This window comes from Balaenoptera borealis (genome assembly GCF_965194805.1).
Source record: "Balaenoptera borealis genome assembly, chromosome: 17".
NCBI classification, from domain to species: Eukaryota; Metazoa; Chordata; class Mammalia; order Artiodactyla; family Balaenopteridae; genus Balaenoptera; species Balaenoptera borealis.
This window is the reverse complement of record NC_138876.1, coordinates 66,120,556-66,148,200: the sequence shown is the minus strand read 5'-3', so window position 1 is coordinate 66,148,200 and position 27,645 is coordinate 66,120,556. Positions and strand designations below refer to the sequence as shown.

The window sequence follows — 27,645 nt, the reverse complement described above, 5'->3', positions numbered from 1 at the left end:
AGCAATATGAGATATTAGGACTGCAAACAGTCCTAGATTATTCTTCCTTTGGTGCAAATCACAGGATTTATTTTCTGGTTTGCTGAGTCCAGTAGTCTTCTGGGAAACAGCTAGAAATAAAAGATAGGTAGATGAAAGTGATGATATTTTTACCTACTTCTCACTTCTTCCCTCAACAAATGGTTTGGTCTTTAGCTTACAGGCTCAGAACTGTCATTGTGCTTTGTCCTTTTCCTGAAAATAGAAGAAGTTTCATGTTTCTAATAATGCTCATCACAGACCTTCTTCCTGCCAACTTAAATAAGTTGATTCTCTCCTGAAAATTCTTATCATCACGTTTCCCCGTGTTGTTTTCTAGTGCTGACCAGGTTTTGTTTTTTTTAATGTACTATATTCCACTAAGAAGATAACGTAGGAGTGCTATATAGTTAAGAGCTTATAACTCACTCAGTTTCACCTCTCAGCACATATTTGTCAAAGAAGGAAGGAGAGTTTGGGGGAGATGAGGGAGAGAAAGTATCTCCACTGACCTCAGTGCAAGGCACCCAAGTTCCCACGTGTTTTGGGGGAGTACTGAAAGTTGGTGAATACAAAGCAGATGATCACTCAGGAGGCCCAAGCTTGAAAACTTTCTGCATATTTTAAGACTCAAGGCAGGTCAAATTCACCCGAACCGCCTCAGTCTACCTCTTTCTTTTTTAATTGTGATATAATTGACTATAACATTGATTTAATTTTAAGTGTACAGCATAATGATTTGATATCTATATTATGAAATGATTACCACAATGAGTTTAGTTAACAACCATCACTTCACATAGTAACAAAATGTTTTTCCTGTGATGCGACTTTTAAGATCTACTCTCTTCACCACTTTCAAATCTACAACACAGTATCATTAACCCATGCTGTACATCCCCGGGACTCTATTTTATTATTGGAAGTTCATACCCTTTGACCAGCCTCACCCATTCCGCCCACACACCCAGCCAACCTCAGTCCAGTTCTTAAATATTGACAAACTAGATGGTTCAGTCCTAAGACAGATAAGCTACAGTTATCTGGGTTTGGCATGCAAACCACTGGCAAGGTGAAACAATGTGCTTGAAAGTCTTTCAACTATGAACATGAGATAGGTCTCCAGTTGTATTTAAATGGGGGAGAAGCAGTTTGTGTTCATTATTCCCTCCCAATGCTGACCAAAGGCTTTTTCCAGACACAACTCCAGCACGTATAGTACTTTACATTTTATAGATGCTTCATGTGCTTGACCTAGTCTGGTCCTTAACAAGCCTCTCAGGCAAGTGAGGCAAATGGAAGGCACCTCATTTTGCAGATGAGGGCACTAATGTTTGCAGAGGAAACTGGCTTGTCCGCGTGGCCATGGAGGTAGGGCCATGGGTTTTATTTATTTTTTAACATCTTTATTGGAGTATAATTGCTTTACAATGGTGTGTTAGTTTCTGCTTTATAACAAAGTGAATCAGCTATACATATACATATATCCCCACATCTCCTCCCTCTTGCGTCTCCCTCCCACCCTCCCTATCCCACCCCTCTAGGTGGTCACAAAGCACCAAGCTGATCTCCCTGTGCTATGTAGCTGCTTCCCACTAGCTATCTATTTTACATTTGATAGTGTATATAAGTCCATGCCACTCTCTCACTTCGTCCCAGCTTACCCTTCCCCCTCCCCATGTCCTCAAGTCCATTCTCTATGCCTGCATCTTTATACCTGTCCTGCCCCTAGGTTCTTCACAACCTTTTTTTTTTTTAGATTCCATATATATGTGTTAGCATATGGTATTTGTTTTTCTCTTTCTGACTTACTTCACTCTGTATGACAGTCTCTAGCTCCATCCACCTCACTATAAATAACTCAATTTCGTTTCTTTTTATGGCTGAGTAATATTCCACTGTATATATGTGCCACACCTTCTTTATCCATTAATCTGTCGATGCACACTTAGGTTGCTTCCATGTCCTGGCTGTTGTAAATAGTGCTGCAATGAACATTGTGGTACATGACCCTTTTTGAATTATGGTATTCTCAGGGTATATGCCCAGTAGTGGGATTGCTGGGTCGTATGGTAGTTCTATTTTTAGTTTTTTAAGGAACCTCCATACTGTTCTCCATAGTGGCTGTATCAATTTACATTCCCACCAACAGTGCAAAAAGGTTCCCTTTTCTCCACACCCTCTCCAGCATTTATTGTTTGTAGATTTTTTGATGACGGCCATTCTGACCAGTGTGAGGTGATACCTCATTGTAGATTTGATTTGCATTTCTCTAATGATTAGTGATGTTGAGCATCCTTTCATGTGTTTGTTGGCAATCTGTATATCTTCTTTGGAGAAATGTCTATTTAGGTCGTCTGCCCATTTTTGCATTGGGTTGTTTGTTTTTTTGATATTGAGCTGCATGAGCTGCTTGTAAATTTGGGGGATTAATCCTTTGTCAGTTACTTCATTTGCAAATATCTTCTCCCATTCTGAGAGTTGTCTTTTCATCTTGTTTATGTTTTCCTTTGCTGTGCAAAAGCTTTTAAGTTTCATTAGGTCCCATTGGTTTATTTTTGTTTTTATTTCCATTTCTCTAGGAGGTGGGTCAAAAAGGATCTTGCTGTGATTTATGTCATAGAGTGTTCTGCCTATGTTTTCAGTTTATTAGTTTATTTTTGTTTTGAGGTGCAGGTCCTGTCCCTATTCTTTTGTCTCTGTTTTTTCTTTTCTCTTTTGCCCTACCCAGGTATGTGGGGAGTTTCTTGCCTTTTTGGAAGTCTGAGGTCTTCTGCCAGCGTTCAGTAGGTGTTCTGTAGGAGTTGTTCCACATGTAGTTGTATTTCTGATGTATTTGTGGGGAGGAAGGTTATCTCCACTTCTTACTCCTCCGCCATCTTGAAAGTCTCATCAGGCCATGTATTTTAATTCCTTGTCCTGTGCTCTTTCCACCACAAAACACCCACTATCTTCAAAAGATATAAAATCAACAAGTTGTTAAATAGGGGCAAATCTCCACCTGCCTTACTTCTCTCACAAACAGAAATCGATGCAACCAACTTTTGGGACCCAGTAACGCCAGTGCCAGGAGCCCTATTCTTACCTCTGTGTGATCCTCTGAAAGTCTGTGTCTATAAGTGAAGAATTAAATCATTATCCAGGCAATGCAAAAGGGAAGAAAAGTGTTATCCAGAAAGAATGTCTATTCCCAGTAACTAAATGCTTGGAACATACAGAGTATGATATTTTACAAAGCCTTCCCATTTGAATTTTTTATTTCTTAAGCAACAAAATTATATTTTGGCAATTCAACCAAAAGGATGGGCTCAACTGTGACTTGTCCTTGGTTTGGTTTGCAGACGTGAATGGAATTAGCACAATGTTTTAGTTGAGAAAGAGACTCGCCATATGTTAGAGGTGAAAGGAACCTTGGAAATGATGTAATCCAAATTCCAAGGGGGTTGACGGATATCACCCAGGTAATTGTTTGGAATTTCCACTTCATTTGCAATATACAAACATAAGTCTATTTGCTGGAGCCGAAAGAGCCAGCTCTGGAGGCTGGTTATTAGGGGTGACAGGATTAAAAACCTAACTTGTGCATGGTTATAATAAATGAAGCAATACGTAAATGCCATAAGGGTTTGCTCTACCAAAGTAAATATCCATGTTTAGAGGTGTATCCTGTAGCTTAGAGCAAAATTTCACATTTGTTCTATTTATTGTGTTAAAAAGAAAAAGAAAAAACTCTAGCATAACACAATAACCTGGCATTTGGCTTATTGCATCACACATCGTCCTTGGTATATATTGAATAATTTGTCTAAGGCGCTGTCTTTCTTGGAGAATTCCAAGTTTCACAAGATATTTAAAATAAACCATTCCTTTACATTGATAGCAAATGGGTTTTGACAGATTGAACATGAGACAGAAAATAATGCACTGCAATACCTTATAGTTTAATATGAATGTGGGGTTGCTAAGGGCTTGAGTGTTTGGATTTTTTTTCTTTAGTAGTTCCTTTTCTTCAAGAATGTCCTTCAAATCATGCTGTGCACATGCTAAATTTTCAGGTGTTAAAAGTAGCCATATCCATTAAGTTGCCATCAACCAGACCATAGACTAAATTAGAACTATACAATGTTCATTATTTCCCAAAATTAGATACCAAAGTAAAATGACCTACGATCTAGGTCAGATTGTGGAGTCATGGAAAAACTGAAGGTCCACCTTGGATCTTCTACTTTGTTCTTTGTCTAAAAGGTTGGAAAATAGTAGAATGGTTTCATTTGTATTTCTACTTTTCTCTTGCTCTTGGAGGTGATAATCCTAAATAAAATGCATCCAAAACAGGCAGGTGAACAGATAAGAAGATATGGAAAATCTAGAATATGGATTATCAGCACAAGAATGCTGGCAGCAATCCCAGTACTTAAAATGCCCAAAGGTATATCAGGAACAGCGTGACCTTCTAGAAAATACAGAGGAACCTAGTTCCTTATGGTAAGAACGTAAGAGTAGATGGAATCTGATCAACGCTTCCTAAGAATATTTAAGTGACAGAATATTGTAAATGTCCCCCTTCCATTGGCCCCTGAGGGTAAAGCTTTGAGGTGAGCATTCCCAACTTGTCCTTAATAAACCCTCTGAATCCATTATCCATGGGTTTATCTAAACCTTCTTGAGGGGATTTCTAACTTTAGCCTTCACAGTCTCTGGAGCAGATGAAGAGAACCTTTATTCTACTGTCATTCATTGATCCACATTTTTAAAGGAACTCCTGAAGTATACTCAGGTAAAAAGTACTTAATTTTGTTTAAGAAAAAAATATAAAACACTAGTAATTCAGTACTGTTCTTTAAGCTAAGAAAACATAAATCTTTACTTAATATCTGCAGTGCATTCTGGAACAAACTATGGTTTTCACTATAAAGTGATTTAAGAGGAAAGATGGGAGCTGGAAGAAACAGGAAGAAAAAACAATGAAAGGTATAAATGAGGCATAAGAGGAGAAAAGATTAAGGTTAAGGAGAATAACCCAGAAGTAGAGAAACTTAGAAGGACAAAGAGGAGAGAAGTTCAGAAGTCCTGATGTCAGTTATAGATAATTTTTTCACAGTCTCATGTTTACTGAGATGTGTGGCCTCAAGATATTTAATCATTGTCTACTGAATGCTGAATTTCTAAATTAAACAGTGTCAGGATATTTTTCTCAGAGCTACAAACAATAACTGAGACCAGTAATACCTCTTGAGGTCACTGGCAAAGGTCAGATGAAACCAAGCCAGACCTAACCTAGAATCACCAAGAATCACATGTTCCAGATGCACAATCTGTACTAAGCAAAGATGTGCTTTATTCTGTTGCCCTCAAACCTTCATCTTCATGCTTTGTCTTATCAATCTAGAACACTGGGTTACAGTGAGGAAATCCCTGCTTAAGCTGTCTATACCCTGCCTGGTTTTACAGATTTCCCACATACCTGTTCTTGGTCTTCGTCTTTCCAGACTGAAGTCCTGTTCATTTCAGCCTCTAACACTATGAGTAATTTTCATTTATTTGGTGATGTCTGTGTGCCGGGTAATCTTCACAACAGCCATGAAATAACTACGATTGTTGTCTTCCTTCGACAGATCTGTAAACTGAGACACAGAGAGGTTAAGTAACTTGCCCAAAGTCACACAGTAAGCGATAAAGTCAAGCTCAGAGGTCAGAATGACTGACTCCAAAATTCACTCACTGATCCTCTTTTTACTTCTTATTGAGTGCTTCCTCTCTCCTTCCACATCTGATATGGTGCTGCTCTTCCTCTGCCCCACGGTGATCCCTGAACCGAGATCACCATGGACAGTCTTCAAGTTCTTTGTTCTGAAAGCTTTCTCAACTGAATGAAGTTAGCTCATAATCCTTCTCTCCCACCTGAGGCTGGCCAGAAGGCCACATAGCCCAGGATGGAGGCTCCCTGACTTGGTTCAGCCTTCAGTGCTTACCACACAAATCGTACTTGTTCTTTGGAAACATTGTTGTACTGAGGCCATATTATCTCTCCACGCATAGGTCTGCATTCGCGTTTTTAGTTGTAGAATAAAACTTCTGGCAATCATGAATTTTTTCTAACTTATATAACATGTATGGCAATTCATGTAAGGAAACATAAACTAGGTGGTTAAGAGAGAAAAATTACAACTAACTGAGAGGAGAGATGACTATTCTCCGAAAACTCTTCCAAAGGTGCCTAAAAACAATAGGCAAGGGGGGGGTGGGGAGAGAATGGATTTTTTTCAAATGGCTTAGACCCTAGAATTTAAAAGTGTATTACATTAGGCTTCTTTTTATTACTGTTAATTTTTACTGAGAGTAGAGTTGCTTTACAATGTTGTGTTATCGTCTGCTGTACAGCAAAGTGAATCAGCTGTACATATACGTATATCCTCTCTTTCTTGGATTTCCTTCCCATTTAAGTTACCACAGAGCATTGAGCAGAGTTCCCTGTGCTGTATAGAACGTTCCCATTAGTTATCTAATTTATACACATTAGGCTTCTAAGTGAAATGAACTCATAAAAAGTGAATGTGTTTGTATTAGTTGGAGAATTTGGGGTTGTAAAGTGACCTTCTTGGAATACCTTTGAGCAAGACATATCATTTAAGGAATGGTGAACCCATATGTCTCCTAGCTGCCTAAGCAACTACGAGGCCTTGCTGACTTGACTTTCTTTTCTTTTCCAGATCTTGGCTATCGTGTCCATCTTGTTCATCGTCCTCTCCACCATTGCGCTGTCTCTCAACACGCTACCAGAGCTGCAGGAGATGGATGAATTTGGACAGCCCAATGACAACCCCCAGTTAGCCCACGTGGAGGCCGTGTGTATCGCCTGGTTTACCATGGAGTACCTTTTACGGTTCCTGTCCTCACCAAATAAATGGAAGTTCTTTAAGGGCCCACTGAACGTTATCGACTTGCTGGCCATCTTGCCGTATTACGTCACCATCTTCCTCACGGAGTCCAACAAGAGCGTGTTGCAGTTCCAGAACGTGAGGCGCGTGGTCCAGATCTTCCGAATCATGCGTATCCTCAGGATCCTGAAACTCGCCAGACACTCGACGGGCCTGCAGTCCCTGGGTTTCACCCTCAGGCGGAGTTACAATGAACTGGGCTTGTTGATATTGTTCTTGGCCATGGGGATAATGATATTCTCCAGCCTGGTATTTTTTGCCGAGAAGGACGAAGATGCTACCAAGTTCACCAGCATCCCGGCCTCATTTTGGTGGGCCACCATCACCATGACCACTGTCGGCTATGGTGACATCTACCCAAAAACGTTATTAGGGAAGATCGTGGGAGGCCTCTGCTGTATCGCGGGGGTTCTGGTGATCGCCCTTCCCATCCCAATCATTGTGAACAATTTTTCTGAGTTTTACAAGGAGCAGAAACGCCAGGAGAAGGCCATTAAGAGGAGAGAGGCTCTCGAGCGGGCCAAGAGGAATGGAAGCATCGTTTCTATGAACTTAAAAGATGCCTTTGCTCGCAGTATGGAACTGATAGACGTGGCTGTGGAGAAGACGGGAGAGTCGGCCAATACAAAAGACTCCACGGGTGATAACCACCTCTCTCCAAGCCGGTGGAAGTGGGCCAGGAAGGCTCTGTCGGAAACAAGCTCCAACAAGTCTTACGAGAATAAGTACCAGGAGGTCAGCCAAAAAGACTCCCACGAGCAGCTGAACAACACTTCTTCCTCCAGCCCACAGCACCTGAGTGCCCAGAAACTGGAGATGCTCTACAATGAAATCACCAAGACGCAGCCTCACGCCCACCCGAATCCCGACGGCCACGAGCAGCCCGAGAGGCCGTCTGTGTATGAAGAAGAGATAGAGATGGAGGAGGTGGTCTGCCCGCAGGGGCAGCTGGCCGTGGCGCAGACCGAGGGCATCGTGGACATGAAGAGCACCTCCAGCATCGACAGCTTCACGAGCTGCGCCACCGACTTCACGGAGACCGAGAGGTCGCCCCTGCCGCCGCCCTCCGCTTCCCACCTGCAGATGAAGTTCCCACCCGACCTCGCCCGGATAGAGGAGCACCAAAGAGCCAGGGGCCCCCCATTCCTCACCCTAACCCGAGAGAAGGGGCCCGCGGCCAGGGACGCCAGCCAGGAATACGCTCCAATCGACGTAACTGTGAACCTCGACTCCAGCGGGTCCCAAGGTGGGCCCCACGGCCCCTTGCAGTCGGACAGCGCCACCGAGAGCCCGAAGAGCTCGCTGAAAGGCAGCAACCCGCTCAAGTCCAGATCGCTCAAGGTGAACTTCAAGGACAACAGAGGCGGTGCCCCGCAGACCCCACCCAGCACGGCCAGGCCACTGCCGGTCACCACGGCGGACTTCCCACTCAGCGCCCCGCAGCTCATCAGCACCATCCTCTTAGAAGAAACCCCCTCCCAGGGAGACAGACCCTTGCTGGGCGCTGAGGTTCCGGCACATTGTCAGGGACCCTCCAAAGGGCTGACGCCTCGGTTTCCCAGGCAGAAACTCTTTGCTTTCTCATCCAGAGAGAGGAGGAGCTTCACGGAAATAGACACGGGCGAAGACGATGATTTCTTAGAGCTCCAAGGGACCACGAGGCGGGACAAGCGGGCAGACTCCAACCCGAACTGCTTTGCAGATAAGCCTAGTGACGGAAGAGACCCTCTAAGAGAAGAGGCCTCTGTGGGCTCTTCCTCTCCACAGGACACAAGTCACAACTGTAGGCAAGACATTTACCATGCTGTGGCGGAAGTAAAACAGGACAACAGTCAAGAAGGGTGCAAGATGGAAAACCACTTGTTTGCCCCAGAAATTCATTCCAACCCAGGAGACACAGGGTACTGTCCCACACGTGAAACCAGCATGTGACTAGTTACAAAGGCAATAATAAAAACAAAACAAAAACAAAAACAAACAAAAAAAAACTTGTTTCTTAAAAATGCGGTTAATAATGCCTGTGAACTAAAAAGTGGGAAGCCCCTCCCCCCAAAAAAGTGCATAAAATGTTATTTTTGCATGGCATGAACAGTTTAGTTTAAGTACTGTTTAAATAAAGAATCAAGACTGCATTTTGTAACAAACAAACAAAAATGACTGAGGAACAGTGAACAAATAAAGAGAGCTCTATTACGAACCGGTATTCTGCAATGTCTGACATTTTTGATCCTTTCATTTCAAATTGTAGACAGAGTTTCGACTTTGAGCTTTTCTGTTACAATGAATTTGAGAATTTGCACATGAAAGGATGAAATGTCATTGCATGAGTTCGTAATTGCCAGGCAAGGTGCTTTGAGCTTGCAAAAGGCGTAACTTTGTAAATAACGGGGCTTGGGATGCAAAAGTGTCAAGAACAGATGGAAACAAGTTTCTCAGACACAGGCACTTCCTTCACAGCTACTGCCTGGAGGAGCTGTACAGACTTCTTGTTGCAAAATTGCAACCTGTCTTAAACCATCTCACATATCTTGCTTTGGGTTATAAAGCTCTTATAAGTACATTTGTTTAAAGGAATACAGTATTTTTATTGACTTGTGATATAACTCATAGGGTGCATTTTTCTTTTTTGCTTCTGCTTAGTTGTGGCATTTGTGGTTTTATTTATAAATCATGGAAATAGGCAAGATGTAATGACCAGATATCCAAAAACTTGGAATTGCAGTTTGAAATTTTGCCAGTCAATTATATATCACTAATATCATGGGGAAAAGTATATATCATGCCACAGCCTATTACAGAAATGCATTTTTTAAAAACCTGAACATACTTAAAAGGTGATATTACACAACTAAACTTTTTTTTAATGGCCCTCCACTTTTGGAAAGCAGTTCTTTAAAAAAAAAAAGGGGGGGGGGGACTTCCCTGGTGGCACAGTGATTAAGGATCCGTCTGCCAATACGGGGAACACGGGTTCAACCCCTGGTCCCAGAAGATCCCACATGCCACAGAGCAACTAAGCCCATGCACCACAACTACTGAGCTCGTGCGCCTAGAGCCCGTGCTCCACAAGAAGAGAAGCCACCGCAACGAGAAGCCCGCGCACTGCAACAAAGAGTAACCCCCGCTCGCCGCAACTAGAGAAAGCCCGTGCGCAGCAGCGAAGACCCAACACAGCCAAAAATAAATTAAATAAATAAAATTTTTTAAAAATGTATGTTGGCCATCTAAAGACGACTGTATTTTCCACTTGAATCCAACATAACCTTTTCTATCTAAAGATAGAATGTAGACATGCCAAAATGGGAATTCCAAAAAGTGACTTTTGGCAAACTAAAAGCAGCGTTATTTAAGTAAGACTGCCACCCCACCCACCTGTACCCCATAGATAGAGTTGGGTTTGGAAATGAGTTAACATACAAAGAACCCTGGCCTGGGACTTCCCTGGTGGTCCAGTGGTTAAGACTCCGCGCTTCCACTGCAGGGGGCACAGGGTTCCATCCCTGTTGGGGGAACTAAGATCCCGCATGCCGCATGGTGCGACAAAAAAAAAAAAAAGGAACCCTGGCCTGATAATGGGTCACCCAGTATTTCCCAGTGAGGGGAGAAAACACTGCCACCTGGGGAAGGCCACAAATGCCAGTAGCACCATCCAGTGATTGCAGCATCTAGAAACACCCCCTCATGTTTCCAACGCCCCCAAGAGATGGAGGATTATCCTAGTTGAAAGCAATACTTCCAGCATTTTCAACTGAGAACAGTGAAATCCAGAGGCGTTAGGATACTTGCTAGTGATTGTCCTGTTAGTGAAGACTGTGCTAAAACCCAGGTCATTTGGATCCACTTTGCCTCACAGGAAATCAAGGCTCTAGCTCGATATGCAACTACCTGATGGGTGATCCTGGATGAGCCTTGAAAACCTCTCTCAGTTTCAGTTTTACCCTGATAAAAATCAAGACAAATTATTTCTAAGGTACCTTAAGACTGCAAATTAATATGATTCCTTGATCTCTCAGGAATGTGCAAGTTTGCCTCCGCATAATGCATTTTGTACGTGTGTGTGTGGGTGTGGATGTATAGTTCAGAGAAATAGGAAAATTCTGGGCCCAATTTAAAGCACAACTTTTTGTTTAAGGAAAAAAAATTCTAAATTTTATTCTATTTTTAAAAGAAAAAAAAAACACACCAGAAAAAGACAACCCAAATATTTAGAACCTAACTTAAGACTTTAAGGAATAACATGTCTTTATTAACAAAATCTGGTCATTATGTCTCAGATAAGAAAACAAGTTTTGATCTTGGCTGAAATCCAAGCAGCCCTACTGCTAAAAATAATTTTAAACATTTCTTTTTCACTGTGCTTATTAGAATTTCCTGATGGTTTTTATATTTGTTTCAGAACACAACCTTTAAGAGTTTATGGTCATTAATCATTGATATTTACATCACTCATACATATTTCAGTGTCTAAAACTAAATGTTGCTCAGTTTTTGTAAATCTAGAGTGTCTGAATTTTCTATATATAGTTTTCCAAGTAAACAGATATATCTGCTGTTAGACAAATAGCAAATAAGTCATGAAAATTATTTTCCTTACATAGTCTCATGAAGCAGTTATTTTGTAATGTCTCTGTACTGATGAATCTGCAGTTTTTAAAATTTATCTGATAGTTTACTAACGCCGACCTTTCTTATGTCCATTAGGCCTTTAACTGAGAATCCTGCTCCAGAATGCTTAATGTTAGAAATCTTTCCTAGATAAGGAATTCTAGACATTCTCCCCAAAGGCATTCTCCCTAAAAACTTTTCCCCTTTAATATTTTTCTTAAGTTTTAAAGAATTTTCAAGAACCTCCTATGGAAAGTTTAACCTTCAATTCTTCTTAGCCCCTCTGAGCCAAAAGTCTTCAGCTAGGAAAAAATAAAATCTCCTCTAAAAAAACTTTGACTTTGTTGTTTCACAGGGAAGCACCTAGGGTTCCCAAAATGCACTTGTGCAGTGCTTCCTTAACCTTTTCAATGAACTGCACCTAATGCAGAGAATGAACATATTTGCCTGAAGTGGTCTGGGAATATACCAAGCACAGAGTTCTTGCAAAGTCTTATGTTTCCCATTAAAAAGTCATGAAAATGCTGCATTTTACTTCGTAACATATGTTTCAATATCAAAGAAATAATGTTTTCTCTTACTTACCTACTAGTAAAATGGATACTCTTTTAACTTCAAATACCTCTTTTGTACCCCCTGGAAAACACATCCCCAGTTTGAGAAATACTGCATAAGTGGTGGGGACATAGGCTGGTTCCCTGAGGGGCCCTGGAGGTTTCTGCTGCTGGGACAGCCTGCTCATTTTCACCTAGCTCAGTGACCAGGGACAAATGTCAACAAGGAAAGACTGTTTGAATGAACTCAAAATAACACAGTCCCAGGCACTGTTAATTCAGTTCTGCTGGCTATCCTAACGGGTGTAAATTGCCACAAGATTGTTTTAGCTTAAAGCTTGAGATCGGGGCTTCCCTGGTGGCTCAGTGGTTAAGAATCCGCCTGCCAATGCAGGGGACACGGGTTCGAGCCCTGGTCTGGGAAGATCCCACATGCCGCAGAGCAACTAAGCCCGTGCTCCACAGCTACTGAGCCTGCGCTCTAGAGCCCGAGCTCACTGCAATGAGAGAAAGCCTGCGTGCAGCAACAAAGACCCAACGCAGCCAAAAGTAAATAAATAAAATAAATAAATTAAAAAAAAAAAAAAAAAGCTTGAGATCGATCACAAGAGGATAGAAATGGGTGCATGGATATATGTCTTGAGTTGGGTCACAAATACAGGAGTGACACCCTGAATGCCTAGTGTTCACCTAATTAGTGTCTAAACATTTTCACTAGAAATTTCTCCACTCCGGCACAGCCAACAGCTTTGAAGCAAGCATTTAGATCAAGCATCCTGATAGGAACTAGATTTGGTAACAAGAAGAATAGTGCCAAGCATCTGTTCCCATTAATTTCTTGTCAAAACAGTCTCGCTGTCACGTAGACATGAGGAAAGTCAACAATTCAACTAGTTTCTCTTGGGATTGGAATAGAAAAAAAAAAAAAGCCTTATGTACGTAGAGTATTTTAAGAGTTTTTGGTCATGCTTTATACTCATAACAGCCTTCTGAATCAGGTATTATTTATCAATAAAAGACCAGCGAGGTTAGGAATCTTGTTCAAGTTCACACTGGTCACTGGTGAATAGTAGAACAAGACCTCATCCACATCCTCTGGCTTCAAGTCCGGCATTCCAATAAACAACAGGAAAATATGTTTAGTTAAGGAGGGTTTTTCTATTAATATTTAAAATTACGTAAATAAAAGCAGAGGTGCATTTATCGTCATGCAGTTTTCTTAAAGCAGCAGTGGATCATGCCAAATGGTAATGACTTGAGATAAATGACATTGACCATCTTTAGCACATATGTTTGCCCATTCGGGATTCTGGTTATAAGGTACACATTCCTGGGTCAAAGAGAAGAATTTATTACTCATGATGTAACATGAATACACATTAGGCAGAGGACTGAAAGAAGCCACTTGATTTTCTAAAAAAAAAAAAAAAAAACTTCAGAACTATTAATACTTCAAAGTTCAAAAATACTGTCTAATAGATTTTGATTGGCATTTCACTATTCATTCAGTAAATACTAGGTGAGCACCCCTATAATCTACAGAAGGCATTGTGCTTGGTGTTAGTGTACAGCCCCCAGCCTCCTGGAGCTTACTGCCTTGCCCATTTAAAACCAGGCTGAGAAAAAAAATTTTTTTTAATAATAAATAAAAATTTTAAAAATAAATAAAACCAGGCTGAGGATCATTTGGGTTACTGGAAAGTGTCTCTTCTGAGTATGAAAAAATTATCCAATTATCAAACCAGGGAAGCATATGGCAGGAACAAGTGAAATGCTTTTCCGAAGAACTGTTTTCCTAAGAAATAGATGGATGGTATAAATGGAAGACTGGTACGTAATTATTTTTGAATCACAGTTTAGATTTACATTTGAGATAACAAATTGTTAATCTGATTGAGTAAAGTTATGGGTTGTCTTTTCTTATTATCTGATAAATTGAAAAATAAGTTTTTAGTTACATATATTGCTTGTCAAAATAGCTAATAATAGTCTATCACCAATAACTAGAGCAAAATTTGAGGCCAGTTAAAAAAAAATCTCTAACAAATTTTATATTTTAATAGTGTGTTGATGGTTATTGGGTGAAAAACAAAACATTTTAATGTTTTTTCTTACTTCTTATTGACTATAGGCAACATGTTAACAATGTATCACTATTCTGTTTAGTCTTCTGAATTTCTAAATGAAAGATGTTTAAAATTCAGTAATTAGGGGCTTACCTGGCTGTCCAGTGGTTAAGACTCTGCACTTCCACTTGTTGGGGAACTAAGATCCCACATGCCGTGCAGTGTGGCCAAAAAAATTTTTTTTAGTAAATAAATAAAATTCAGTAATCAAAAGTTGCTTAACTTGACTCAAGGAATTTATTCACTTAAGTCCATGTGAATTTGAAAATATATTGAGTAATTTTCCACTGCCACTGTCCTCACCCAAACAGAACTAAAAAAAGAAAAAGGAGACTCTACAAAATCTAAGTAAAAAAATGCAAACATTCAAAGGCCCATCCCCTAATAAGAAAGAGGAAAGGTCTCAATTCCAAAAACTTGGTGAACATTCTATATTATTGAAGTTACCACTCATTGGAATATAATGCTATTCTTTAGTGGCTCCAATTACCATTTCTTCTACTTGACGTCTTAAAACAGCCTGACTTAATTTCATAAATCTTATTTACCATTGCCATTAATGCATAATCTCTTCCTTAGTAAGTCTGAAAGGGTTGTAGCCTATAAATATACATATAAATAAAGGAAGGTGAGGGATTATCTTCAGTAATAAGACAACCCAAGGCCAGCAAAAGATACAAATACCACCAAAACAAAGGAAGAAAGCCTAAGAAATATGTCGGTAAACTAAACATGTTTTTAAGCAGAGAAATTTATATTCGGTACAAGTATATATATATATAAATATATAAGAATATATATATATATTCTTGTATTTAATTTAGACTTAATACTTATTAACATGAAATTTGCAATTGAGACCATAGTTTCAACTTTAATCTCTCTCCTGAAGAAATTATTTCTTATTATCTAACAGATACTTCCATATTTCTGGGATAAAATATTTCATTCAACAAACATTTATTTTCTACCCTATGCCAGAAATTAAGTTACGCACAGTTCATTCCCTCAGTTTTACAGTCTAGCAGAGATTTCATATTTAAAGAGATTATATTCCCAAGTGAAATCCAATTCCACAGGGTGAGCTGGAAATAGTATGGCAGTATGTTTGAGTTTGTTGCCTGAGAATTTCTGTTATCCACTTTTATTTTCTCTCAGACTCAAGTTATTTATTTTCATTCCTTAATCTAGAATCTGAATGACCACCGCATAAGCTTTCTAAACATCCACGCATAAAATTATAGTAGCTGTCTGAAAGCTAGTGACAATTTCTTTCAATGTAGATATTGCCCACTTCAGCCAAAGGACATATGACTCTGGCAAAAATGATGTTGAAAATAATTGTTTTATACTCCCATAACTGTTCTGTTTGATTTTTTTTAAATCCTAGTCTGTATGCTGTGGGAGAAACCATCACTGCCTGCTGGTGAGGAAAGCTTAATGCCAATCTGAGCAATATAGTTAATCTCCCATCCACTGTGGGTAATGCTGGCAAGTGATATAGCTGAATAGCTTTTCTTTTAGTTATTTTTGCTCCATTTCAACCTAAAAAGACTTCAGATTGAAAACCAAACTATATAGACTTTCAGAATCAAGACTCAGGGAGATAGACACAGAATAGTGGCAACAGAGGTAAATACACAGATTCTGGGAGGATGTCAGGAGCCCGCCATCCTGCTTTTTAGTCTCTATGTTGAGTGCCCTCTAGTGGTCAGTTTGAGAGAAAGTGAAATTCTATTTGCCAAGAAAGGATGTGGTAAGGAGGATTTGAAAGAAAGTTCTCTACCGTTTTCCACCTTCTATTACCCGTGCATATAGTCAAAATCATAACTATGTCCCAGATATTTTTTTTCAGTGATCATTTCTTGGTTTTCTTTTTCTTATTCCAAAATATGTGATAAAATTGTTGCTGCCCTCTGCACAGAACTTTCAAAATAGTCCTACTTGCTGCCTCCAAATCAAAACAAAATCACCAGATTAGCTAACTATTTAGCAGTGTCCTAGGCTGCTCTCTGGATACACAGTAGTAAATGCTACTTTGACCTTTCTGCCATTAGTGAAAAGATAAAGAGAACTCAAAGTGCTGACTTTTTTAAAGAAAAACAAACCTGTGAAGACAAATCTACAGTCTCCATTCTACTTGAAGATTACAAGTAGAACCTGAAATATCCCTGAATTGACCCTGGTGATAAAAACAGGTGGTTTCTAAACTTCCAAGCCATATCTGTGGGTACTGGCCAGAAATTCTATTACAGCCACTTCTGCCATCTTTAAACCAAGATGCTCCTAACATTCTTATTTGCAGCATATGGGTCAGGCTATGATTTTAACCTGCAGATTATACTCACATCATAATGTTTAATTGAAAAAAAAAAAAAAACAGATACACAGAAGGTAGTCTGTTCTAATATTACCCAAATTACTTATCCAGCAAAATGCTATCACCAGAATTAACAAATATGCATATACTATGAAAATCTCACTAAAGAATTTGCAAAATCTTCCTATTTTTTTTCAAAGCCAGAGAGACAAAAAAAAAGAAAGACCTGCAACTTACAAAACACTGGGTTTGTCATACAATAGCCAAGTTTCAAACTTATGCAGTTTTAAAGAGGTATAATATTAAACCATTAAAAATTCAATAGTGAATGTATAAAAAAGGTTTATTAAGCAAATGTAAGGTACCATTAGCACACTGAAGCATTTTTAATAACCTTTCATTTAACTGCATAATGACTACGTCTGCTCTTAGCACCTTGCTTTCAATCCGAAAGCTTTTCTGTTTCATATTGTTTCTTGTGTGCCACCTTGCTTGCTTTGTTTTGTTTGAAGAAGTGAGGGTAAGTTGGAGAATGGGCTTAAAGGGGAAAGTTATTGGACAATTTACTAATATTATGTTCTGTGCCCTGGGGTGCAGAGTGGAAACCATTTGTGGAGGTGACTTGATCTTTTCACTCCCTTCCACCTTCTTTTCAAGTTTCATCCTCCTGGTTTGGAAACAGATTCTTTTGATCAAATCTCAGATGGTATCATCCAGATTCTTCATTTCTCTCCTGTCTGCAGTACGCAGTAGCAATCCTTCCCTAGGATCTGCTTGGATATACAGGACTTCAGTGTCAAGTCAAGGGCAGGATCAAATGAGCCATTAGCAATAGCAACTTGGCGCCCAAAGTCAAGATCAGAAACCTTAGAGAAGCCTGAGGACAAAGGAACTCTCTGCACCATGTCATAATATGATTTGATCAACAAAGCAATGACACGATGTTTTCTCCTACTAGTAACAAAAGAACAATAATTTTTAAAGTCTCTATTAATTTCTTGAACTTCAAAGGTAAATAACTAGGTTGATGAGAAAAGTGGTGCCCAAGTCACTAAGTTATCACAAGATATCATTCTAAATGCAAACTTTCACTAAAATTTTGTGTGTAACCGATTAGTGTGTGTTTTCAGGGCAGTATACAAAAAGGAAAATACCAATATTACCCTTTTCATCATTTTCAATGGTAACAAACATTTTGATCAGGGAAAACTGATATTACTGTGGTAGTTTTTATATGGTTGTTGGCCAAAACCGTAATGGTGATTTAAACAAAATTTTAGAAAAAGATTATTAGAGGTGGACAAAAGGCCATATTGAAAAATAGTACTTTACTGTGCATCCAATGAGAAATAAGTCATATGTGGATTAAGATTTTTTTAAGTTTTTTATGTAAAAATATCTTTAATGGTCATTTGAAATTAATATTTCTCATCTTACTATAGATGAGTTTTTAAAAGACTATTATAAATTAAATGAGGTAGTATATAGTAAAGCACCTAGCACAGTACCTGAAGACAAATAGGAGGATTTTTATTTAAATATTCCAAAAGAAAGCAGCATTCAACTCACATTTGTGTGCTAATTACTTAGTCTTCTAAAATTCTTCTGTGGCTTCCTAAACAGTCAAAATTTTAAATGTGTGTCTGAGTGTAAATGTAGGTTTTTACTCACTGTTACCTTAAAATAGACAGCATTTTATTTGCTAAATTATATATATATATGCCATGTGGCTTTAAAGACAGATTGACATTATTTGGATAATGTCCAAATTATTTGGATAAATAACATGCTTTGAAAACTTACGTAATGCAATTTTTTTTTTACCTGACAGCCGTAGATTTTTAATGTTTAATAGACAAACGTCAATTTCTTCTAGAGAAAAATCAGCTTCCTATAATTACTAAGACTTCAGAGATATTACACATTTGAAGAGCCTTTACACCATCCTTATTAGCACAAAATTAAATACTTAGTCATTACGTGAATATTAACATACCGCTCCATTTTTCTGCTTTAAATACATGTAGACCTAAGGATATATTTCACAAAGTAATTCATAACTGAATTTTGTTCCAGATTTACAGTAATTGGCTGTTTGCCAGATTAAACTCTAAAATGAGAGCAAAAGCTTTCAGTATTAAAAGATTCTTCATTAAATTTTGGTTTTGGAACCTGGAGTATGGACCATCATCATTTGTTTTATTTATTTTCTTGTGTTCAAATCTTATTGACCAAGAAAGGTAACAGAGGAGGAGCGTCGTTTTCTATTTCAACTTATTTAAAATGCCAAGTCACAAAAATTTACCTAGAGCCTTTATTTCCTACGGGTGATGACCAAGGACTACATATAATGCAGCACACCTAGTCCTTACACTGATTAAATGTAACTACTCCAACCAAATCAGGGTGACCACTGTGCAACCAGGGAATGCAACCAACTCGAACGTTAAAGACAGACTTACTTTGGGTAAATCTTCCACTGACTCTGCAAAGGAATTTCCAAGATATGCTAACATTTCAGCTTCAGAGTATCCAGTATTCATCATTGGTAAACTCAAAATAATACTTTGATTTTCACAAAGTTTTGTTTGTTTGGTTGATTGGTTTACGGTTTTCTTTTTGGTTTTTTGCCTAGTAATTTTATGAAAGCTTTAGTATATGACACATTACTTAGTTTGGAGTTTCAGTCAATGAATTATGATGCTTAAAAAAATAATCCATGTTCTAAAGCATAATTGCATGACAGTTTAGATCTCATTACTATTTAGTTATAGCTTAATGAATACTGTATTCCTACCTGTTTTCTCAAGAAATAAAGTTCCAAGCTTATTAAATAGTATTCAGATAAAGCATTATGCTGCCCAAGCAGCTCACTAAATGCATTTATTACCTGTCTCTACGTAGCTTACGTAAAAACTCAGTGTCGACTGCTCATGTCTGATGCTTTTAAAAGCTACCAGCGTGATTGTCTCATCTTATTATGTCAGCATACTATGTTACGGTATCACGTATGGAAACCATGGTACAAAAGTAACTGTATACTGCTTGCTCAACATCTAGCCCAAAAACAGTTCTGAGGCAGTGCGATAACGCCTTTAGTTAAAACAGCTTACTATTTGAATCGTTTCGATCTGTGCATTCTTTACCATAAATACTGAAGTCGTGTTTTTTAACTGTCTTTCCAGGCTCATAATAAAAATCTCTACATCATATCTACATAGTCTAAATATGTCGAGTAATTTAGTTTTAAAAAGTGCTGTCTGTTAATAAACTAAAGAAAAATAGCTGCTGATTTTTCCAGATAACTGCTTAATTTATTTCCCATTGCCAACGTAGACCTGCCTTAAATGGTTTCTTTCACCACAGTTTTGTGTAAAATAAAAGGAGAGTGTGGTGAAGGCTGACCTGTCTGACATTAGCTCTTTTCACAAGTCAAAGGATATACGTTCCTCAGAAGTGACACATTTAGTGATATCCGATTGTCAAGTATACATTATTTTCATTTTTGTCTTCAAAAGCTAAAGTTGGATATCTACAAAATTAACATATATAGACTTTCAAAGACTAATGTTTTGGGGGGAAAGTGGGACTAAGAGGGAGGAAGAGGAGGTAAGGAGATGGATGAAGGGAGAGAGAAGGGGAAAGAAAAAAAGAAAACCTAGTAGAGAAAGGCCAATCTCCAAAGGAGTTAAATAGGGGAAACTGAAGTTTATGATGCACATTTTTTTGAAAAGTTGATTGGCTTTTGGGAAGGTTATAGTGTTTGTGTGTGTGTGTGTGTGCATGTGGACATGAGTGAGTTTAGAATCAGGAGGGGGAGCCTGAACTATCTTCTGGTTTTTTGGTTAACTAGAGTCATATATTATTAAAAACTAATGTGTCTAACTCCCCAAACTCATTAATTCAATGTTTAATGTTACAATTATCTTCTGGTTAAACTCAGGACAACTCTGTGAATATTCACAAAGTAATTTTATGAAAACTTATGGTGAAACTATAAAACTATCAGTAATTAATGCACATAAAAAGCCTTGCCGGGAATAATCGTGGGTGATTTCCCAATAAACAGGTTGATAAACAACCTGATTCTTTTTTTCCTCAAGTTGTAGAGATTTTAATAGTTTCTAGTAAGTCCCTAAAATCTCCCAGATTAAAAACACTCAAAACTATTTTTAAAACCTAAGGAATATTGAGTGTCAGAAATTCAAAGCTAAATAATAGTTCTTAAAATTGCTGTATACGTTAAATAATACAATTTCATATTTCTAAGTTACATATGGTATTAGATTTATAGGGACTGTCGCATGAAGCATCATTCTCTTTTATTAACTTTAATGTTTTAGAGCGTTTTCATACTGTCTATGAATGCTCTGAATGCCACAGGGGAAAAGAAGCACAGTCAGTATTTTATTTTTGAAGATTTCTCAGTTGGGTTATCCTGTCCAGTCCACACACATAATAGCATTAGCATTTCATCTTATACTATATTGAGATATTTTTAATATAAACTCTCACTAGAAGCCAGAGCTTATGTATGCATAGGTGGTAACTCTTGTCTAGTCTCATTCATCTGCCTCAACGTACTTTATTTCATTCTATTTGCAAACAAAATGTTTCGATTTCTGTTTTGTAAAGAGGATACGATGTAGCATACTCGTGTTTGTTCAGCCGTCCATCTGCACCATTAATACAATGCCTTTCTCTCCCGTTTAATGGTGTTTGTATCAGTGTCCCCATGTCTGCTGCATTTTAACTCCATAAAAAGAAAATGTGATTTTGTATTAGTCGTTTTGCTGATCAACTCAATATTTCTGCACCAGTCAGCATCCTTATATGCATGTAGTGGTCTGTACAATTGTTCCACATCAAAATACTTGTTTACTTTGTGTCAAAATGTCTATAAAATTGCTGGCATTGTTCTCCATTCCAGTCTGGTAGAGTAAGCAAGATAGACAATAAATGTGTAAATGAATCATCTGTGTCATTTCAGTTCTCTGCATGAAGCCACTTCACATCAAGCATGGCATACATGCCCGCCACCCAACAATCTATAGTTTCTTGACACCTCATTACTGACTATTGAGACAGGAAAGTGTAGGATAAAACTGCTAAGGCTGGGAAAAAATAAAAGTTGGATCCATTGCCATTGAGTACTCTCCTTTTCAAATGAATCCTTTTAGACAGCCTACGGATAAATCACTTGGTTTCTTTTTTTTTTTTTTAATTCAATGTACACCACCTTACCAAAACTCTGGGGTGAGGTTATCAAAGAATTTTGAGATAGTCCCCCACTGCCATTCCTAAAACCAATTCAGGAGAGTCCCTGTCGAATAAATCAAGTCTTAACTCCTGACCCCAGGACCAGCTTCATGGATGGCTGTGTGACCCATGCAGTTACACAGAGGTGCAGGTACTTAGAAGAACCCTGCATTTAATTTAATGCCCTGCTGTCACCATCTTGAAATCCTGAACAATTTTTGAATGAAGAATCCAGTATTTTCATTTTTCGTTAGACCCCATAAATTATATAGCCAGTCCTGCCTGACCAGGGAGGCAAATGATAAGACTGCCAATTGAATCAGGCTCTCCAAGGCAAGAGGTGAACAGATAATGAGGAGAGAGGCTTATTTATTTAATTATCTCTTACATAGCACTTACCACGTGCCAAGTCCTATACATATATTTACTCATTTAATCCTCATAGTACTAGTACTATAAACATCCCCATTTTACAGAAGAGGAAATTGAGGCACAGAGAAGTTAAGTAGCTTGCCGACGGTCACACAGCTAGTAAAGCTGGGATTTGAACCCAGGCAGCTTGGCTACAGAGTTTGAATGCCTGACCATTTAGGCCAATGCCAGCTCCTGTTTTGCAATGCTGCCTCTCCAACAAAGAAAATTTCCTCATTTTGTTTGTTAATAGAGTGTGGGGGACATGCATTACAGTCTTTACCTGAAAGACCTTTCCTTAATAGTCTAAACGTTTCAAGGATGATACCTCCTGAGAAATTGTAAGTCTCCACAACAACATTTCCCTGCTCTTAATGCCAAGGACGCTTGTCTGAGTTAAATTAAGAGATGGCTATTACTATTAAGAAAAATGTTGCCAGTGTATTTGTGACCCAACACAGCTATGGCTACAGAGTGCCTGGTCTCTGTACACCTAAATCCTGCCCTGAAGACAGAGGGGAAAGGAATGACAAGGAGAATCGGCTGGACTTGGGCTCGATGACACTTTCCTCCATTTGCTCCCTCCTAACGTAGATACCACCACCATCTTCCTAAAGCAAGAGGGCCCCATCCTGGTTGTCATTTCATTTAAAAGAGAAAGAAGCACATAAAAGATGCATTTTTATGGACATAAGAGGTTGGGGCTCGTGATATAGAGAAATTCAGTGCTGGATTCTGAGAATTAGACAAGAAGCAACGTGTTCACCAATCAATCTGCAAGAGTCCTTCCCTCTGGGCTAAAGTTCAAGGTCCAAAGCTGTGGATAAGGAAACAGGATTCCCCCAAAGCCTGCTGTACCCACACTCCTCCAGGCTTACCTGTGTCACCCAGGAGCGTTCCTTCCAATCAAAAGGTCCATAGGCTTCTCTGGTCATCCCAGAAGGTCGGCAGCCCCCAGGGTAAGGGCCATCTAGCCAGGGAAGGAAATATAAATCTTCTCCCACATAAGCTTCTCCATCTCATCCACCACACTCCATTTCCCAAACTCTACTTTTCTGAAAGTTCAGGGGACACAAGACTAAGAGAGAAAATAATGAGGAGTAGTCAGGGGAAGAGCCACCCATTCCTAGAATTCCATCTATCTCGCAAGAACTGGAATAGAAGCAGCCTTCATCTCCCTCCCCTTGTTGACCTCGTTGAATGCTAAATTCTCACCCCTTTGCTATGGTCCCTTCTTTCTGCTCCAGTGCACCCTATTCAAGCTCCACCCTCAGCCTTAGAAAAATAAATCCTGCAGTGCGCGATTTGGGCCACAAAAATGATGGAGGTGGGAGGGGGCATAATAGCATGGCATCGACTCTGAGCCAACTAAAAAGGATTTTTTTCCCCCTTCTCCATCTTTTCCCGTGTTCAACCTCATGGAAACAGATGGGTTTGACAGTGTGACTCAGGCGGCTGCAGAATAGCAGAGACAGCGCTGGGGCCAAAACTGAGCACGTTCCCTACTCCAGCTCCAGGGTTTTCATTTCTCAACCCTTATGGCTCCTCTGAAAGTTTTCTAAGATTATAAAGCTCCCTGGAAAGAACTTTAGAGCTCGATTTGCAAAGTGGGCAACAACCCTAATCAGGGCAAAATTTTATGTGGAAACCTCTGATTCCATTGGCTGAAACACTGTGACACCTCAGCTGACTTTGAATTTTGTCATGCCTCACATGCAAATGAAACCAGCGAGACGCCAGGAAGCATCGGCACAAAGTTGGAAGTATCGGAACTCATCACAATGCTCAAGGTTGTAACAAGGCACAGGGTTTAATTCTGGTCTCTATAACTCACAGATAACCTTCAGAGCAGAGACACCATGACCACTCTGGCCAAAGTAAAAAAAAAAAAAAAAAGAGAGAGAGATGAAAGAGGGCTAAAAAATATGGGGGAAGAATCTGAAAAAGAATGGATATATGTATATGTATAACTGAATCACTTTGCTGTACACCTGAAACTAACACAGCATTGTAAGTCAACTATACTCCAATAAAAAATAAAAGTTAAAAAAAAAAAAAAGAAAGAAAGAGGCCTGACCTGAGAAACAGCATGTACACGGAAAAAAACTTTTTTTAATTATACCACCATACTGCAAGACAGGAATAACACCCACATGATAACATAAATATTCTGTTGAGTGATTTTTACAATAGTCAATATTTAAGCGTTCAATACATATTGTGTCTTTCTGTGCTAGGCACTGTGCTAAGTACCAGGGACCCAAGACTAATAAGAGGGGGTCCCTGCCCCCAGAGAGCTTGCAGACATCACCAGGGGGGTGACAAACAGCTGCCGCCAGTGTAGCCATTCCTTCCAACCCCCTGCCCTCCCCCATGTCAACAACTAATCATGCATTTCTTTCCAGTGAGCCAGGATACAACACCCAAGTCAACCACTGCCAGCCAGGCAGAGCAGATAATCCCCAAATTACTTCATGCTCCTTTATCACCAGACAGACAAAGACCCTGATGTCTCCTTCTACAGTGGTGATCATGATAACTGTTATCATGGCAGCAAACATATTTGGAGAGCCTATTATGTGCCATACCCTGTTCTAGAGCTTTATATGCGCTACCTCCTTCAATTTCATTTCCCTAAAGTGGTTGGTTAACAGAAATTTTATGTGGTCATCACTGGAGACTCATTTAAAAGAAATGGGAATAAACTCCAGTATGAGGAAATCAGATGTCCTTCAGACGAATTTTCCACAAGTGATAGATGTTTCACATTAGCGATAATGAGAGAGCTGGTGAGATCTGCTTCCCAGGATGTCTTCAGAATTAGGATAGATTCTCACACGGCTCTAATGAGAAGTGCAAACCTGTCTGAATGAGGAAGGACAAACCAGATGACCTTTCGGTGCTCTATTCATTTCCAAGATTCTATAATTTGTGGTGCTCCAGAATCAAATTTATTTTTTTGCTAAAGTCTGTGGTAAATTGTATTCATTAAATTGTCTCCACATCCACTTAGCACAGATGACAAACTGGCAAAGGGAGGGGGAGGCAAGCAATTTGCAAAAACATATTTTTAAACTTCTATTAATCACATATCTACATTTTTTGTTCTGAAGCACAAATCTTGTTTGGAGAATTACTCTCAAAAATACCTCAAGGCGGGCTTCCCTGGTGGCGCAGTGGTTGAGAATCCGCCTGCCAACGCAGGGGACACGGGTTCGAGCCCTGGTCCGGGAAGATCCCACATGCCACAGAGCAACTAGGCCCGTGTGCCACAACTACTGAGCCTGCGCTCTAGAGCCAGTGAGCCACAACTATTGAGCCCACGTGCTACAACTAGCAAAGCCCACGCTCCAAGAGCCTGTGCTCCACAACAAGAGAAGCCACCGCAATTAGAAGCCCGCACACCGCAATGAAGAGTAGCAACTAGAGAAAGCCCACGCGCAGCAAAGAAGACCCAAGGCAGCCAAAAATAAATAAATAAAATAAACAAATTTATTAAAAAAAAAAAAACCTCAAGGCAAGTGCTAGACATGATGCAAAGGTAAAGTCCTGGAAACTCACACAAAGGAATCACTGTAACATGTGTGAATAAATTAATTTGTGGCAAAATGCCTTATTTTAGGACAAGTGTAATTTCGTGAACATTTATTAATTGTAGAAACCAGCTGATTTCAAAATTCCAGTGTTTTAAAAAAGAAAAACAATGAATAACATTAGTAAAATCAATGAATAACAATGAATGAAAAACAAGAAGCTAGAAAAGCAGTTTACAAATTATCAAGATCATTATCAAATCAAGAAATACAGCAGGAAAAAAGATATAGAGTTTTCTGCCTTTTCACTGATAGAATTTTCAGTCTTTATTTCTTCCTTTTTCCTTTTGCACGGCATTTTGGAAAAATCACCAGGGGGACTTCCCTGGTGGCGCAGTGGTTAAGAATCTGCCTGCTGATTCAGGGGACACCGGTTCAAGCCCTGATCCGGGAAGATCCCACATGCCGCGGAGCAACTAAGCCCGTGCACTGCAACTACTGAGCCTGCGTTCTAGAGCCCGCGAGCCACAACTACTGAGGCCACGTGCCACAACTACTGAAGCCTGCGCGCCTAGAGCCCGTGCTTGGTAACAAGACAAGCCACCACAATGAGAAGCCCACGCACCGCAACAAAGAGTAGCCCCCGCTCGCCACAACTAGAGAAAGCCCACACGCAGCAGCAAAGACCCAACGCAGCCAAAAATAATTAAAAAAAAAAAAAAAAAGGTGATTGTAATGATATGTCTTGGTCAAGGGTACACAGTTGAGGTTTAAAGTCGTGGTATGGTATTTCCAGTTACTGGTTTAATTGTGCCTGTAGATTGTTGTCACCCAAGTCATTATAAATAAATTTAATTTAAAAAAAAAGAAAGAAACTGAGCTTTGGAAGCAAGAATACTATTTTAATAATTTAGATAAGGAACGAGGGTCTGAAATACGACCCAACAAGACTCAAAAGGAATGAAAAGAATAAATGGTACTTTAGAGAATTGCATTTCATACGCATTGTGTGCTGTTGTTTCCATTTGGACACTTTGTATCACAAAAAAGCAAAAAAGTTCACATTAGTTTAAGAATAAAAGGAACCTATTGGTTCAGGATTTGAAAACTCCAGTGCCAGTAATAACTTCAAGTGTGGCCTGTTCTGTGACTCAGGCCATGTGACCACAGCCCAGAAGCTCTGCATCCTGCTGCTCTGCCATCGGTGGGGACAGCTTCATCCCTTGTCACCTCACCAAGCTCTAGGCTCTCCCCTCATCACTAAATGAGAGCTGCCTCAGCTTCAGGCTTCATGTCCTTGCACAACTTTGTGACTCTCTTTAGGAAAAATAAGAAAAGCAAAATTACGTGCAAAGGAGAATACTTTCTGATTGCAAAAGGAAATCACAACAAACTACAAATGTTAAAAGCTGACAAATACCAGAATATTACAAAATTAGCAGCATACTTTATTATTGGTTAACTGCCTGATACACGCCTAGGATATCTTCTTTAGACACTTTAGGCTACATAATCTTTGAACATCTCTGCATGTGATGATTTTGTAATATTTTCTTTTCTTCTTTTCTTTTTGACTGCACCCCATGGTCTACGGGATCTTAGTTCCCCAACCAGGGATTGAACCCAGGCCCTCAGCAGTGAGAGTGCGGAGCCCTAACCACTGGACTGCCAGGGAATACCCTGTAATATTTTCTGTGGAGAATAGAGAAATTAATTTAGTCCTTCTCCTATTGGGATCAATTTTTAAAATTTATTATTATTATTTCCAACTTGTAAAAGACTTTTTTTTCCGTACCATTTCACAACTTCTTTGTGGAAATGCCCCTTTTGCAAATTCCTCCAGAGTTTCTTGCGTAGGTAGCACTTCCTATCCCACAGAAA

At 39.3% G+C, this 27,645-nt stretch overlaps 1 protein-coding gene across 1 annotated transcript in view; it reads left to right on the top strand.

The window, feature by feature from the left end:
• The window catches only part of KCNB2 (potassium voltage-gated channel subfamily B member 2), a 403,794-nt gene extending 382,261 nt beyond the window's left edge, over positions 1-21,533 (top strand). The window contains exon 3 of the mRNA XM_082363415.1: positions 6,729-21,533. Within this exon, the coding sequence (XP_082219541.1) occupies positions 6,729-8,888 (2,160 nt within the window). The 3' untranslated portion in view covers positions 8,889-21,533. The remainder of the gene's footprint in view (positions 1-6,728) is intronic.
• The last annotated feature ends 6,112 nt before the right edge of the window (positions 21,534-27,645 follow it).